Source organism: Dicentrarchus labrax, unplaced genomic scaffold (genome assembly GCF_905237075.1).
Source record: "Dicentrarchus labrax unplaced genomic scaffold, dlabrax2021, whole genome shotgun sequence".
Classification (NCBI taxonomy): Eukaryota; Metazoa; Chordata; class Actinopteri; family Moronidae; genus Dicentrarchus; species Dicentrarchus labrax.
Genome location: NW_026136713.1, coordinates 14,968,557 through 14,985,150, shown reverse-complemented (window position 1 = coordinate 14,985,150; position 16,594 = coordinate 14,968,557). Strand labels below are relative to the sequence as shown.

The 16,594-nt window shown below is 41.1% G+C and overlaps 1 protein-coding gene across 7 annotated transcripts; it reads left to right on the top strand.

The window, feature by feature from the left end:
* The first annotated feature begins 4,000 nt into the window (after positions 1 to 4,000).
* Positions 4,001 to 16,594, top strand: LOC127374156 (cytoplasmic polyadenylation element-binding protein 4). Of its 7 annotated transcripts, none has more exons than XM_051419196.1 (12): positions 4,001 to 4,148; positions 5,147 to 6,266; positions 6,356 to 6,454; positions 7,319 to 7,409; positions 9,408 to 9,458; positions 11,119 to 11,142; positions 11,542 to 11,718; positions 11,939 to 12,028; positions 12,145 to 12,263; positions 12,966 to 13,080; positions 13,186 to 13,367; positions 13,590 to 16,594. In XM_051419196.1, exons 2-12 carry the CDS (start codon positions 5,202 to 5,204, stop codon positions 13,815 to 13,817), a joined length of 2,241 nt encoding a protein of 746 aa, XP_051275156.1. In that variant the 5' UTR covers positions 4,001 to 4,148; positions 5,147 to 5,201; the 3' UTR covers positions 13,818 to 16,594. The 7 variants fall into 7 exon arrangements, with proteins under 7 accessions (XP_051275156.1, XP_051275154.1, XP_051275158.1 ...); XM_051419194.1 differs by having other exon boundaries at positions 7,316 to 7,409; XM_051419195.1 differs by lacking the exon at positions 4,001 to 4,148 and adding an exon at positions 4,323 to 4,653 and having other exon boundaries at positions 7,316 to 7,409.

Below are 16,594 nucleotides of genomic sequence, written 5' to 3'. Positions count from 1 at the left end.
TTTTGTACATGTTGTGTCAATCAATATAATTGTATTTATATTGAAGTAGTACAAAATTATGACATAAACAGCACGACAGGGACTTGCGTGGTGCAGAAAGAAAATGTAGAATTACTGTAATACAAGAGGACAAAACTTTAAGTGGTAAGACATTCAACGAGCTCTGAGCAGGTTAGCAGAGAAGGCCTCGTCGTCTCAGGTATACACACAAGTTAAGAGACACCCTACTCTCGTTTGACTTGCTACCTCCTTTCTGACAGTGAAATACGGGCTGTGTTTAAAGTTTCAAGGACTGGAAATATCCTCCCTATTGAAAGACCTAAACATTTACGTCAGCGGCTCTGGATTGTACGCAATGCGTGGGGTGTGTTCAGGGTGTCAGTTTTTATGACTTGTCCCAACAGTGTACATTGCCTCACTAAACATTTAGACAGTGCTCTGATTTGAAAGTTAGACGTCCAACTGCTGTTTTGGAGCTTTAAGTCCTTCTTGAGTCAAGTTAAGTACACTGAGGTGCATTGGCACTGGCCATATATGGGAATTGGACACACAAATCGTGGCCCTCATTTTTTCTTTTCAATTTGTCTACAGTGTGGCATGTAAGAAGGATGGCTACATGTCATGTCATGACAGATCATACAGCTCCTGTAATATCAGCACCTCTGCAGTTCAATGTAAAGTGGCCTTGCGCATTCTGCCACAGCTTTGTACAAGTCATCGTTCTTTGAGTGTGCAGTAATACTAAATGACCACTGGGTGGTGACATCTCTCTTTTTATTGCTGTAAAGGCAGGTGGTGGGAGCAGGTGCAAGTATTAGAATTTTAATAGGGTTGAGTTGAGTTATTTGACTTAAGCTACACGTGCCTTTCAAGCTGATGTGAAAAGTTGGGTAAAGTATTTGATGTCTCAGACTTTAATTTGAAACGAAATATGAATGTAAAGTATCTTAACTTCCTGTAATCACCCTGTTTCTCTTGTATTACAGGAAGCACACAAGAACAGTATGTCCCCAGACAACCTAATGAGGAACAACAGATGCATTTATATTATGTTTTGATGTTTGACTACAGAGATAAAGTTGAGTTTCGTCATCATTACGATACCAAGCCTGTGCAAGCATATGTGTAATATCTTCTGCGGCTCTGGTGCAGCTTTCCAAAGTAAAAAATTACTCTGATGATTTCACAAAGGTTATGTTAGTTTGGTCTAGAGACTTTTTTTAACAGATAGCCTGTGTTACAAACTGGAAAAGGGTGTTTTTTTCATTAGACTTTCATAGGTCTACAATAGGCATGGATGGTCTAATGAAAAAACACTTTTTGGAGTGACCAGATTAAGATTTAAAAATCACAATATATTAAATTTGACCATCTGTTTCTTGTGTTTTCTTCTGGAATACAACATCGCTGGAGTACCCCTTTAACTTGATTCACTATTATATTCCCTAAATTATACACAAAGTATGTCCCAAACTGCTTAGATAGATATGACACTGCATCTTGCATCTCCATCTGCACTTATCTTTACATTCAAATGAATTTCTAAATATGTTGGCATGCACAAGTTAGAATTACCACAATAAATGATCCTCTGCAGTGTAGAGAGCGAGTGAAATATGTCTACATGAATATTCTTTTTTTTTTGTCTCCCCTGCACGCAGATGGAAAAGGCAATGCGAGCTACATGCCAACACTAAACAGTATTCTGACATCGTCGCCCGTGCACAGTCAGTGTCACACTATAGTCAGGAAGCTGATAAGCAAGGCCACAGGGTGAAGTGTGCTAGATTCCCTGGGACTACAGTGTGTGGGAGAAATTATGCTGTGTCACACTTAGCTTGCAACAATACATTGAGTCTGAGATAGACGACCTCCTGGCCAAACAATGGGCTGGTGGCTGGACCAGAAATCTCCCAGCTTGCATGGTTGGTATGGCAACGAAGCCCTATCAATATGGAGGCAGCAGTGATCACATCTGAGAGGAGGCTAAACAGCAGAGAGAGAGAGAGACTGCGCCTCTGAACAGAGAAACCTGAGATAGTCAGCCTCGGGTGCTTTGTGAACATCTATCCGGGCTCCAGTGTGAACTGATGAATTAATGACTGGCTGCCTAAGTTCCGTGGATGAATCATTTAGGAACCATCTAGGATGAATGAGTGCACCTCATGTCTGTCTCATGTTGGGCACCAGGAAGATGAATGTCCTATATTTACCTGAAGTTGGTACAATGAAAATGTAATATACTATGTACTGAATAATCATGTGTACCTGTTTAGCTGTATGAAATGAGTGGAACCTCAGCAGCGAGGCTCAGTTTCATTAGGGAATACAGAGTGTGTTGCTCTCAAGGAAGAAAACGCTGACACAACTCACTGTGCTCGAGTTACTGTCAGCCTCCAAAGACCTAAAGCAGACAGCAGCATACACAAGATGGTGGCTCCCAACACGCGTTCAAACACACACATTTACACACGCTGTACACATCCCTGTGGTATTAAGTCAACAGACTGCCATAGCAACCAATGGCTCACTCAATTGGTAGATACCAGGCCTGAGAATATCCAGCAACACCTGGATCAGCAGTCTGTTACTTTTAAGAAGAAACCAGAAGATCAAGATAAACTGTTGTTAAACCACCCCAACAGGCCCTGCAGCACATGGGAGTGGGGTGGGGTCATGTGTGCTACTACCACAGGATACAAATAAAGGGTGGGTCTGCCTTGGGGGACTGGAACATTGTGTTAACAAGACTAACTCAACAAGCAAGCAGTAAATAATACTCTGAAAGACTGGGGTGGAAAGTAAATGAAATTTAGGAGCTCTTTTAGGTCCTTTTTCGCTTTTTGTTTTTAGTGCATTGTAAAACCAGTAAGTCTACCTTTTATTTAAGTTACGTTGGGATTGTTCTCACACTGTTTATAGAAAAGAACTCACCCAGCAGCCTACAGCTGTGGTTTTATGGCACATGAAGATACTTGAATTTGCTTTGAAAAGTCCTTTCCTTATTAAGGCAGCCTTTGCTAATGTTTTAAGACAAAATGGCCAACAATCACAATAGCATTGCTGAACTGCACAGGAATTTGTTGTTTGAGTATTTATATTAAATTGCATTTAGTCAGGACTCCACACATGACCTTTTATAGTGACCACAATTAGCTGTGTGACATTTACTAGAACAGTTTAAAAGAGTCTCTTTTGCTTGACCATCTTTGACACAAGTCATTTTACTCCCACTTTAGTGGGTGAGTAACATGAGTACTTCTAATGAAATTATCCTCTCCTGGTGAATGATCATTAGGGTTTTAATGAGTAGTTCCAGTAAACAGACACATCTAACCTATGTCTTTCACCTCCACATTGCCATATATATATGCCATTCGTATTCTACTAAGTGAAGGTATGATGTGGTGGTATGATCAGAGCACAGCACAGATCTGAGCAAAGTAAAATTAATCAAGCTCTCTCGTTCGATTACGTGCTGAAAATAGAAGCAGCTTACTTTAATGAGATTGCTATGCAGTACTTTGCCGAGGACTCGGGTTGTAACAGTCTGACAAAATCCAACAAAAGGATCTATCTATCTATCTACAACACACTACCTGCTAAAGGTGGAGGAAAAAACATTTGCTTAGCCAAATTAACTCATCTGCATTTGGAGTACAAGGTTGCAAATACTAGACCTATCTATGATTGTATAGCATTTTCTCACAGTACTCTTATGTTAAAATGTCTTGTTTTAGTCTTGGTTAATGGTTTAGATAGAAACTTCTTGGATCTTATAATGTATTTCCCTTAGAACAACTCCTCCCATTGATTTCAAGGAATTCTTATTTGGGAGGACAACGTCTTGAGTGCATGTGCCATTCATTGAGAAGGGGCGCTGTGGGCGTGACCTCACGGCAATCATCCAATCAGATGGCAGATTTAAGCAGAAGTGGGCGGGGCTTCCGAGGGAAATCCTGACACACAGTGGCTGGTGGCTGATGGCGGGGGCGGGGCTTGTAGACGGAAGTGTCTCCCGACTGGTCCAGCTGTCATCTAGAAGAGAGAAGAGACCATTTACACCGGCTGCCTAGGAAATGCAGAAAAAGGGAAAACGCTAAAATATGGCAACATCAAAACGATAAGGTCATGACGCCGAACTGAAGGTAGCTATGCCCGACATATCACCGAATACACACGTTTGTATGTACGTTAGAACAGCAGTCGGGGTTGGCGTTGCGTTGTTTCGAGGGGTAAAAATGATGACAGGGATTGGTAGGCTGTGTGACATTGAACATACAGGACACGAAACAGACGAGGTCGTCTAAAGAGCCATACACCATTACCAACCACTCATGTCCTGAACATTCCGCCGCCCAGCCGTTGGCAACGGCGTTGTGTGCGTAACTGAAAATTCGAGGGCCGTTGTAGCCGTTGAAGCCGTTTATTGCTTCCCAGTTGGGTTTTTATTTTATTTTATTTTTTTTAATTATTTCGTTGCAAATATGCTTCAACGTCTCTGCGGTATCGGGCTATTATCCTAGCCTAGCGGCTCGGTGACGGGAACTACCCTACATTCAGAACAGACAGGAGACGTCATCAACATTTTCCTGTGTTTTTAAATGGTTGCGTATGAAGGGAGGTCATTGCCGAAAAGGGGAAGATTATTCGGTAAGTGTCGGTGCCGTGAGCCGCCAGCCGCGCTCGACCGTTCACGGATGCAGTGTTACGCATAAACGTACTTTAACATTGACTGCCGGGATCTGCATGATTAATAGGGGCACATGGACGGCGGCGGAGCAGCTGTTAGCTCGCTGCTAGCTGCGTAACGACCTTTTGGAGACGTCAGCTTCACCAGCCCAAGCTGTTAGCTGCCTCCGCTGGTTAGTGCTGGGTGTTTTCCGTGGTTGCCTGCCTGCTATTCGAGTATTATATTTCACCCAGGCCTCCCATGGCCACACGAGTCAATGATTTAATCTCATTGATTGCATCACAAGACCAGACAGGGTGCAGCCTAAGCACATTTCACTGGGTTTGGCGAGGCTTGTTGTTTTTTTTTTTGTGTAACAGGCCAGATTAACTTGAGGTGTAACAGCCTTTTTTGCTTTTTGTCACCCCCTTCCTCCCTCCTCCCTCCCTGCTCCTCCTCAACCCACATTTTTAGGATAAAGAAGACGGTGAAAGCCAAAAGTGAATTGAAGATTTACTGGGTGTCCTAAATGGGGGACTACGGGTTTGGTGTTCTGGTGAAGAACAGCAGCGGTAACAAATCTGCTTTCCCTGTAAGGATCCCTCCTCACCTCCAACCCCAGCACCCTCACCACCCCTCCAACCCCCCCAGCCCCCCTTCCTTCGTAAACAACACCTGCTCCACAAATGGGGGCAGTGCTTGGCTGTTCCCTGCCGTAGCCCAACACAGTAACATGCAAGATGAGATTCTGGAGTCAGACAAGTCCAAGGCCTTGGACCTCCAGGACATGCAGGAGAAGTCTCAGGTCCAGGCCCAGCCTCAGGCCCTGTCTCCTGGGCAGCAGGAGGCTGGGGGAGGCCTAGGAGAGCTTGAGGGGGCACTTCCTGAAGACTGCTCATTGGAAAAGGGTTCTGTGGAGAGCAGTGGTGGGAAGGAGAAGCTGAGGATGGAGTCCCCGGTGCTAAGCGGGTTTGACTACCAGGACAGCCTGGGAATGGGTACAAGCTGTGCACAGTCGACCTCCTCCTCATCCTCGCTGACCAGCTATAACAATTGGTCCCCTGCTGTCACATCCAACCAGTCTCCAGTGGTCGGAGAAGACGTCGGAGGGTTCTTCGGCCCCGCTGGCTCAAACGCCAACGGACCTCCCCTGCTGTTCCAGAACTTCTCCCATCACGCCGGGCCTGGCTTTGGAGCGGGAGGTAGTTTCTCCCCACAGATCGGACCAGTCTCCCAGCACCACCCACCCACACCTCACCCCCAGCACTACCACCCCCACGGTCAGGGCGTCCCACAACAGCACCGGCGCTCTCCAGCTAGCCCCCACCCACCCCAGCCCTCCTTCCCTCCACATCCCCATCGCACTGGGCCATTCACCCAGCTGCCCCACCTCGCTCCTGCCCAGAGCAAACCCCCTTCACCTTGGGGAAGCTACCAGAGCCCCTCCACTCCCACATCCACCTCCTGGAGCCCCGGTGGGTACGGTGGCTGGGGAGGCACGCAGGGGGTTCGAGAGTACCGACGGGGGGTCGGTGGAGGGATGGCCGGTCTTAACTCAATCTCCCCGCTGAAGAAGTCCTTCCCTAACAACCAGGTAGATGAGATTCTCGAGACTAATCTAAAACACTAATAAATCGTCGCAGATCTTTGCATTAATTGATATGAACCCATAATATCTCACAGGTTCCCTCTCAGAAGTTCCCCAGAAATAGCTCCGGCTTCAATCACAAGGGCTGGGTGGAGGACAGCATGAGCCGCAGTGACAGTGTCTACCCTTTCCAGGTGAGAGAGACTTACTAGGTGTGATGCTTTATGGAATTACGGTCAATTTACTTCACATACTTAGAAAAAACGTCAATAGACTCGGGCTGTGGTCCTATACAACAGAAAATTGTAAATATATCTAGTTTCCTCCAGGGGCAAATGATGTTAATCCTATTAAACACACTCATCTGTAACAAATCCAACAAATAAGCTATTGAGCAAAACAGGATACGTGACAGTTAAGCCAACTAAACTAATGAATTGAAACTTATTGTGTGTGTGTGTGTATGTCTGAGGTCTTATCTAGATCTTTCTTTGAAGCAGAGCAGTCTTATCATCTGCTCTGATCACATGGCCTTCCTCTTGTCCTGATTTGAGAAGTCTTGTGCTCTGCTACAGTTTTGCATGCTCTCAACCCATTTAGATACACATTGAAGCAACCCTCACTTGTGTAACGTATTACTCATTATAGCTTTTTGTTGTGTTTGGAATTGTTTCAAATGCTTATATATCTTTTTACCTAAGGCTATTAAATTAGAATTTGTATTGCTATGAAATGGGTTAAGTGGATGGATGCATTTCATTTTTATTTTTTTAGCTTCCTTAAGTAGCATATGTTCTTATCTGGTGCTATCAGATACACTGGAAAGATGTGATTTGATTGCAGAGATATGCAAGTGATTTTGTGTAACATACTCTGGACTCAATTTTCTGTTTACAGTGCTTTCCGCTCATGGTCTCTACAGGGATATTCTCCACAGTTTTTTTTTATAAGCTATTAGCATCCCAGTTAACTATGTCAGGGCTTTTGCTGCTTAAGCTGCTATAGATAGTGATGTGGGAAGTGAAGATGCTAATTGTTGTCTTCCCCTCTTTCAGCAGGAGAGAACACGGTCCTTTGATGGTTTCAGTATGCACTCTCTGGAGAACTCTCTGATTGACATTATGAGGGCTGAGCAGGATTCCTTGAAAGGTTGGTTCCCACACTAACAATACTGAGTAAAGGATAGTTTTCCTCACTGTTGGCTGTAGATAAATAAAGCCGTTTGTTGCACGTTTTTGACATCAAGTAGAAATTGGGTTTTACTTTCGCAATGCTGATGACTCATTGTGTTGACAGCAGGACTTTGGTTTGAACATGCATGCTGCTCTTTGGGTCCCAAAAAATTGTGGGTTAACAAAACAACAGTAGAAAATAGTGTTTTGTTTTTGTCATCAACTGTTATCAGCTGACTGGTCATTTTGAGGCTATAGCTTGAATTTTTTTGTCTTTCATCCAGTTGACGTACTAATGGCACCAACAAAAATATAATATAAATGAGCTTCATCAAATTTATTAAGATGAAGAATTGATTAAGTTCATTGGTATTGTGGGGCTGGGTATCATTCAACACTTTTTAATAGGACACCTGATTTTTGGTAATATCACCAGAAAGGAAGCACAGCTTGCCTTTCGACCTTTTATACCAGAGCCAGGAATCAACCAAACCAACATTTCTAATATTTAATTTAGGATATTGGGCAGTAGCAATTTTACATGGACAGTTGGATTGGGAGAGGGATGACTCAGGAAACTCAGATCAAAACCTCAAACTAGGCAGTGCTGATCAATTAGGAATCAAAATTATATTACTGCATTGCCTATTTCTCTCCTCAGATGTTTTCAGAAACCTATTTATTACCCTTTTTAGTGTACTGTTTAGTTGTAATACTAGAGATTTTGTGACCAGGCTGCCATTTTTTATTTTTTGTTCTGGCTTGAAAACGGACAAGCCAAAACCAAGCACCAACAGACTTGTAGTACATCACCCACCAGCCGAAGCGTTTAGTGGTCCAGTGTGGCCCAGTGTGCTTTAAGCAAAATGGAATACACAGCCCTTTTCTCTGTTTTCTCTAGTCATGTAGCAACAGTTTCAAAAATGTTTGCGGCAGCTCAGTTTTATGAAAAGACCATCTTTCCAGCAGGGAAATACCCCCTTTTTAAACGAGTCACATTTCAGAAATAAAATATCAGACATTAAAGAGCAACCCTTTCCTGTGTCATATATTTACTTCTTGGGAGTCCTACAGGACATGCGGTGTGTTTGATGCGCCCAAGCAACCAATGAGTCAAATGTTTTCTTTGATTACGGTAGTTTATTATCCAAAGCTTCTCCATACACACACATATTGACAATGGATCAGTCATACAGGAGCGGAGGGAGAGGCCAGTGCATCACAGTGTAGAAAAAGGAAATATACTCATTCAAATCATAATTGAAAACTGAATGCACGTACCATAGCAACAATTCATATTTAACAATCCCCAAATATTCAGTAAAGATATTAAAGCAAGTATTTGCCTCCAACAAGAAGTATGAATTCAGATGTACGAATGAGACCCACCCAAATTGTTGACACTAATGTCTTACATCACAGTACATTTCTGTTTTTATTCTCAATAACTCGTGAAAATAATGACCTGCAGCATTTTTGGCTGTAGTGACTCTTTGATCTCAACTAACTCTCCCATTAATAAAACCTTAGAGTTCAGTTTTGTTGCAGTAGAGCTTAAAAGAACCCTTTTTTCCATCACAGCCAGCTATACTGATGCTAATCTGGGCCAGCTCATGCTTGTACCTTCCTTTTCTGGAACGTCTCCTTTATGACCAATGGCAGTCTTTCTGCTGTTTGTCATGAGGGTATTTACAATCCCCAATTCCAGTATTTTTTGTGCATATGATGAACATGCACCTTTTTAGTTAACATGTAAGAATTAATTCCTTTTGATGCACTATTTGTGAATTCTTCATACTTTCCCCATATGTGTGTTATCATGGTCAGTTTCTTATAGAGATAAAATACATTACCTTAAACCATTCCAACATAACTTCAGTGGGTTGGGGAACAATTTATACGTGTAATTATTATTCCAGCCAGGAATGTTTTCACGACATGGTGTTCTGAGGCCTCTCCTGTTTTTGTCATGTAGGACGCTACAGCTTCTCTCACCAGGGTGGAGATGGGCCTTTACCTATGAATGGTATGTAAATGACATGCATACAAATATGCAGTGATGTAGCAGAGTCGGGGCTTGAGATTAATGTCTGCCGAATGCAGATAAAAACTACTTCTGCATTTTTAAGAATGCAAGTCAAGATTCAAATTTCAGTACTTCAAACCTTTTAAAGGTACAATGTGTAATATTTATGTAATATGATATAATCTATTGTCAGGAGTGGAATACAGTATTAACAGGTATGTTTTCAATACTGTATAATCAGCTGAAAATAATAATTGTTAGGCATTTGTTACCAGAGAAGAAGCATTTTATACCGTCCAGAGTCTGCCATGTTGCAGCGGTCTGTTTCTACGGTAGTCCAGAACAAACTAATCAAACACTGGCTCTAGATATAGATTTTTAAAATTTTTGCAGCCACAGTAGTTTCTTCTAAACCGGGGGTAGACAACTTGACGCTCCAGAGCCACATACAGCTTTTTAGCCCATCTCCAGTGGCTCCCTGTGGCTTTGACAAAAAATATATAGAAATTAATAGTGGTCATTGTTGTAGGCCTGAAATAATTATTACATTCTCAATCTGTAAAAACGTCGCCATTGCACATAAATAAAATTATGTTTTAACATTTTGTCAACTAAAATGTGGTTTATAGGTTATGTCCTGGCGCCTCTGTATTATGCTGAACTTTAATAGCAGTGGTTACTAGACTTGAGTCTCCCTAGCTTGCTAGCTTTGAATTGAAAAGTCTTGGAGTAAAATAAAGAATTTAATAGTGATTTTGTTTGCTTTCACCACAAATACTGCTGGCTTGAGGCTCAAATATGATCTGCAGTGAGAAATTAGAATCATATGGCGTAAATATGTGTTGTGGCTTTGGACAGATTATTATATATATTTTTTGGGTTAAAATATTTATTTTGATAGTAAACGTTGTTGACCCCTGTCCTACACGCTTGGTTGAGGCGAAGGGTTTCAGTTAGATACCACTAACTACTGCACACTGGTCCTTTTAAACATAGCTGATTGGAATTTGCTCACATAAATTAAAAAAAGAGAAACCTCTGGATATCACTTACCCACGCACCATAAAGCGAGTAATAAAAACATAAAATGACTTAAGTCATGTTAGTTGTTTTATACCTTTCTAAACTGCTGTGGTAGTCACTGTGTGGTACGTGACCAAAATGGCTCAGTGCAAGGAAACCAGATCAGACCGGCTTCTTTTTAAATGGGGAGATAATACAGTTCTGCCAGGTGTCAGGAGGTTCAGATACAGCAAAGGTCAAATAAATAATACCACATATATGCTGGTAAAGGCAGATGATGATTGTAAGTTCTATTTATATTTGTGGTTATCTTGAAAATACAGTCATCAGTTGTTTTTTTTCATTTTATTTCCGAAGACACTGATTCACACAATTTATGAGTACAGGTGAAAACAGATGTAAATTTTCCCCTCTAAAGGTTTAAATAACATTTGATAAAAAGCATATTGGCAAGTGGAAATTCAAAATGGCTTTCATTTCAAAATACAGTAACCATTTTGGTTAGTGATCCACCAAATTAATTTCAAGTCCTGACAATGTTTCACATGTGTTTATTTAGTGCCTTTTTTAAATTTTCTTTTTTTTACCAAAATAAAAATAAAGCCATTTCAAGAGTGTTTTGTGTTTTTACATGCAGCGAGAAGTTATGGCAGAAGACGAGGTAAAGCTTGTGAATGTGTCTTCTATGTTCTTTAAAAAGCAGTAATGACCCCTCAAATTATGACTTTGTAGATTTGCCTCTGTTTGTCTGCTTGCCTGTTGAGTGTTACTGATTATTACGCCTTGAATATTATCAAGATCTTTAGCTCCTTTTTTTTTTTTCTGTAGGGCGTAAAAGCCTTCAAAGGTTGCCTGCCAAGACCTAGTGGTGATAATACTCATGCTTTTAAGTGTCATCAAAAATAGCAATCATGGCTGCTTTTGTATGTATTTCTTGACCCTATTTAATTTATTTACATCTAATCAGATTCCCTGCTCATTGTGACATTAATATGTTTTAACAGTTCAGCCTCACTAGTGGTGAACCAATATGTGTAATCTAGATCATTCTCTCCACTAGGTCATTCCTCTCTGTTCCCCATGGAGGACGAACGCTCTTTCGGAGAGGACGAGTCAGGTGACCAGGGGCTTGCTGGCCTTGGTTCGGCCCACTGTTTCCCCCACCTCAATGGTGAACGTGTGGAGCGATATTCTCGCAAAGTGTTTGTTGGAGGGCTGCCCCCAGACATAGATGAAGGTAAAAACATGTTACAGCTGCAGGGGATGCTTCTCTAGCCCCAGTTTTCAAGTCTCATTAGTTGTAGATCTAAATCTAGCCAAAGCTACAAGCAGTTTGGCTATCATTTGTGAGAATTGATTGTAAAATTATGTAATGTTTACAACTCTCAGTTCAGCTTTACTGTATGTGAAACTTGTATTAAATACTGTCACTGATTTAATTTGCGTAATGTTTTCAGATGAAATCACTGCCAGTTTCCGCCGATTTGGTCACTTGTTTGTTGACTGGCCCCACAAGGCAGAGAGCAAGTCCTATTTTCCACCAAAAGGTTAGTGAAACCAGTTGAACGTAATATTTCTGCTACCGTGTTGACTCTACAGCAATGTGATGATGAGTATTTGCCTGTTGTGCAAGCTCATTGTTCCCTATGTCCAACTTTTCCAGGATATGCATTCCTGCTGTTTCAAGACGAGAGCTCTGTTCAGGCCCTGATTGACGCCTGTATTCAGGAGGATGGCAAGCTGTACCTGTGTGTCTCCAGTCCCACCATCAAAGACAAGCCTGTGAGTTTGTTTTTATGTTTAGCTGCTACATGTGTGTTATCCATCTTGCCCAACAAGTACAACACTAAAAGAAATGTTACAACAATAGACTCACGAGTACTCTTTGTTTTAGTTTGTCTGGTCATTGTATCTCAGAAAACTGGAAAGTTCAGTACAGTTCCCCAAATTAGGTAACCTGACTGCGCCAGATGGTTTGTTGCACAGAACCAAGAAGGGGAAGTTGTCATTGGAAACTGTTGGAAAAGGGCAAGCGCATTCAGAAAATACTTGGCAGGTGCCACAATGAATCATCCGTTCATTTAATCTGATAACAAACCATATAACATGGTCAAACTCTTACTGTAGCCAGTTGGCAGTAGAGCCAAAACAACTGCAGGGCTGTTCTCTTCTATTTTTTTTTTTTTTTTTAAGAAATACTCGTCAGTTCTGATGTAACTGATGCTAGCAGCATCTGCACTAACCTCTGCAGCAGCAACAGCCGCTATCGTTGTTTTCGAGCAGTCACTTCTCAATACGCCGGCCACCACCACCGACATCCTGCAATAGCAGTCCAATTGAACCAAAGAAGTTTGTTAATCCATATTACATAAGCTTCAAGCCGCTTTTATTTTCACAACCCAAAATGTATCTTGCTTAAAAAGGAGTAGAGCCTGACTGAGAGGAAATTAATGTTAGTTTTTTTTTCATCTTTTGCTTTCGTAGGTTCAGATTCGGCCCTGGAACCTAAATGACAGTGATTTTGTAATGGATGGCTCTCAACCATTGGACCCAAGGAAAACTATCTTCGTAGGAGGTGTCCCTCGTCCCCTGCGTGCAGGTACGTGTGTGTGTGTGTGTGTGTGTGTATCCTTAACTGTATTATATTCCTAGGACTGAAATTGTTGTGATCCCATTAACTTTGCGTTGTGTATTGTTATTCCAGTGGAGCTTGCCATGATCATGGACCGTCTGTATGGGGGAGTGTGTTATGCTGGGATTGACACAGACCCTGAACTCAAGTATCCAAAAGGGGCGGGCCGAGTAGCCTTCTCCAATCAGCAAAGCTACATTGCAGCCATTAGTGCCCGATTTGTTCAACTGCAGCACGGGGAGATTGATAAACGGGTGAGTCCATCGGATGTTAGCAGCAGCCTGTTCAGGTCTTAAAAATGAAGAGTGGATGTTCATAAAATATTAATTCCCACCTATCTGACATGCTGCTGCGCATGCTTTCTAGTTTATCTCGACCTCCATTTTAACAGTTTTCCCGTCATCCATTTAATCTCTCTCTCTCTCTCTCTCTCTCTCTCTCTCTCTCTCTCTCTCTCTCCCCTCCCTCCCTCCCAGGTGGAAGTGAAGCCATATGTCCTGGACGACCAGCTGTGTGATGAGTGTCAGGGCACCCGCTGTGGAGGGAAGTTTGCTCCTTTCTTCTGCGCCAATGTGACCTGTCTGCAGTACTACTGTGAGTATTGCTGGGCAGCCATCCACTCCCGTGCCGGCCGCGAGTTCCACAAGCCGCTGGTGAAGGAGGGAGGCGACCGACCACGACACATCTCCTTTCGCTGGAACTGAGGCGAGAGGGCAAGGGAGGGCGACAACGCAGGATCGGGGAGGGATTGAGAGAAAGGGGTCGTTAGGGAAGGGGTACGGGCTACGATATGAAAATAAATGCACTTTTCTTTTAAGTTAAAAAAAAAAAAAAAAACTTAATTTATTTTTTATTTTTTAATTCGGCCTTCTAAAAGAAGTAAATGCTAAGAAGAGAGTGAAATCCCATTTATGTTTTGACTTTAAGTGTGCATGAGCATATGGATGCATTAGATTTGGATTTAGATGTTTTCTGACTTGACTGTACTTTCTTTTCGTGTTAGCTGGCAAAGCTGCTTACATTTGTTGTCAAGAGTAACATAAAATTTAAGTGAGGTTCATCATACCTAAATCAGTATACTAACTAATGGAAGTTGAGTTTAAGAAGGGTGCATTTTCTTACTTTTAGCTTGCAGGATTAGAGAACAACTGTACCATTTACCAAAGGTTGAGTGAATAAATGGTTGGGTCGAACAGAGGAGGAACACCGGTTCAGATGGTCGGACGATTGAGTTTTTCAAGAAGCTCGGTGTATAGCATCAGGCCACGTCACAAAACAAAATCTCCCCTCAGTCTGGCACACGTTTAGATTGCTGGCATGAGTTTTTAGGTCTTGGTTTAAAAGTCGACACTTTGTAACCAGAAAGGGCAAACCAAAGATTGGCCTAAAACACATCATCAAAAAGCAGACGTTGATCTGAGGGTTTTCAGGATAATGTTGTGTCCTCTTGTCGTACGGCAGAGGAGAGGCTGGAGTTGTCTGGAGTTTCGGTTTGTGGGTGTCGGCTAATAAAGACACAGCCCTCAGGGCTCAGGTATTGGCAGTAGTATTTGCTCACTTTATATTGTCAGGGATATTAGCACTGGAAGCTAACATGCTAATGTAGTACAAACTAATGGGAATGCACAGTCCAGTCTCCCTGAGCTGTCCTCATGGTGTACCACTGCACGCTCTACCATGACTGGAGCTTCTATCACAAGTGTTGTGGTTGGATATGGTAGTAGCTAGAAATTTGCTGTCACAGAGATAAAGATATTATTTTATACATGGCCTGCTGATTTTTGTACAGTGTTTTATAGCTGATTATTTTGTCATGAACATATATACATTTATTATGCACTACTTTTCTAAATATTTTTTTCAATAGTCATTTTAGGCACATTTTTCACAGATGGGAGAACTCCTTTTGCAATACCTCATTTTTTTCACTTGGTGAAAAATAATTTTGTACCTTTGTTACTAAGAGATCTGCATTTATGGTAAACTTAATTTAAAAAAGAAAATGAATGATATTAATATAATTTTCAATTAGCTTTTATATATTTAAGTGCTGGTAAATCTGAAAATTGTCTGGTGCATTGGTGTGATTCTGTAGATAAAAAAAAAAAAAAACAAGGCTATCATTAGCCAGTCATATATGGATTCTCCTCTGTCCTAATAAACATAATTACAGGATCCTAAGGCATGACAAGACCTTTCTAACTGATTTTGATAGTCTTGAAAATATATTCTGACATTTCTCTCCTAGGTGTAGTCAATAAGATTATCAATAGGGTAAATGTTTTGGCTTTGGTCAATGTGAAAACTTCCCTTCTATCACCGGAGTGGATATCAGCTGTTTGAATATTTAGACCCTCTTTCTGGGACTGCCTGTAAGTTCTACTTATTCTTGGCATGCATAATGTAATACCGAAATAACATGGCTAGTGTTAATGCAGGACCTAATGTAATGCACTAGATCTCCTTTTTCCTTTTTAACTTTCTTTTCCTTCTCTCTTTTGAGATCACCTCTCTTGTAGCCTCTTTACATGATGGAGTGAGTCTGCCTTCCTTACACAGACATGATGTTTATGCAATCTACACAGTGACAACACTTTGGATGCGTTTTGTAATGTAGAGGACACTCAGTAGGACATAGGTGAGGAGACTTGATCACTTGACCCCCTTTGTGATGTGGCATGCTTTGGGACATAACCTGAATGTGATTTAATGTTGCAAGTTAACTTTGAGCCATTATGTGCAATACTTATTCTTTCCAGAAACAAGTCTCCGCAGTGTAAGTCATTTAACCCATATAAACCATGCAGTCATTTACACATTATTTGTTTCCTATTGTTCATGCTGATGTCTGCAAGAAAAAAAAAAAAACTAATTTATACCTGAATTTATTTTTAAACATTAGTTTTGTGCTTATTTACTTATTTTGCTACTACCATGCTACTGTGATTGAAAACATTGTATATACTAGGTCGATAATGTATTAAGCATTTGCTATATTTTCAATTGAAATGTATAATTATCATTTTGATCAGATTTTTGTTATATTTTTGGGGTGATGTGTTAAACTCGTTGATGTGTCTAGTTTTTCTAATTGCTGTATTGTGCTCCACATTTTCAGATGAAAAGAATATTGATTATGTCTGTTAGTATTACTTGATTGCAAAATTTCAATAGTTTTTAATTGTATGCTGGGAAGGTTATATTTATTAACTTTTTTTTTTTTTTTTTTTTACCTGATATCATTTTGATTTTTATTAAGTCATTTCACATTTATACGTAAGTTCCAGTTTTTATATTTTCTTCCTGATTAATTTACGCTACAATACAGAAGTCAGTTTTTATAGTTGGTTTGTAGTATTGAAGTAAAACAAAGATCTAATGTCATATATTCATTTGCTGCCAACTGTTTGTAACTGTATGCATACATTTGAAGTATTTGTAATGTGAGATGTTGAACGAATAAAACAGCTGTGAGGAAGAA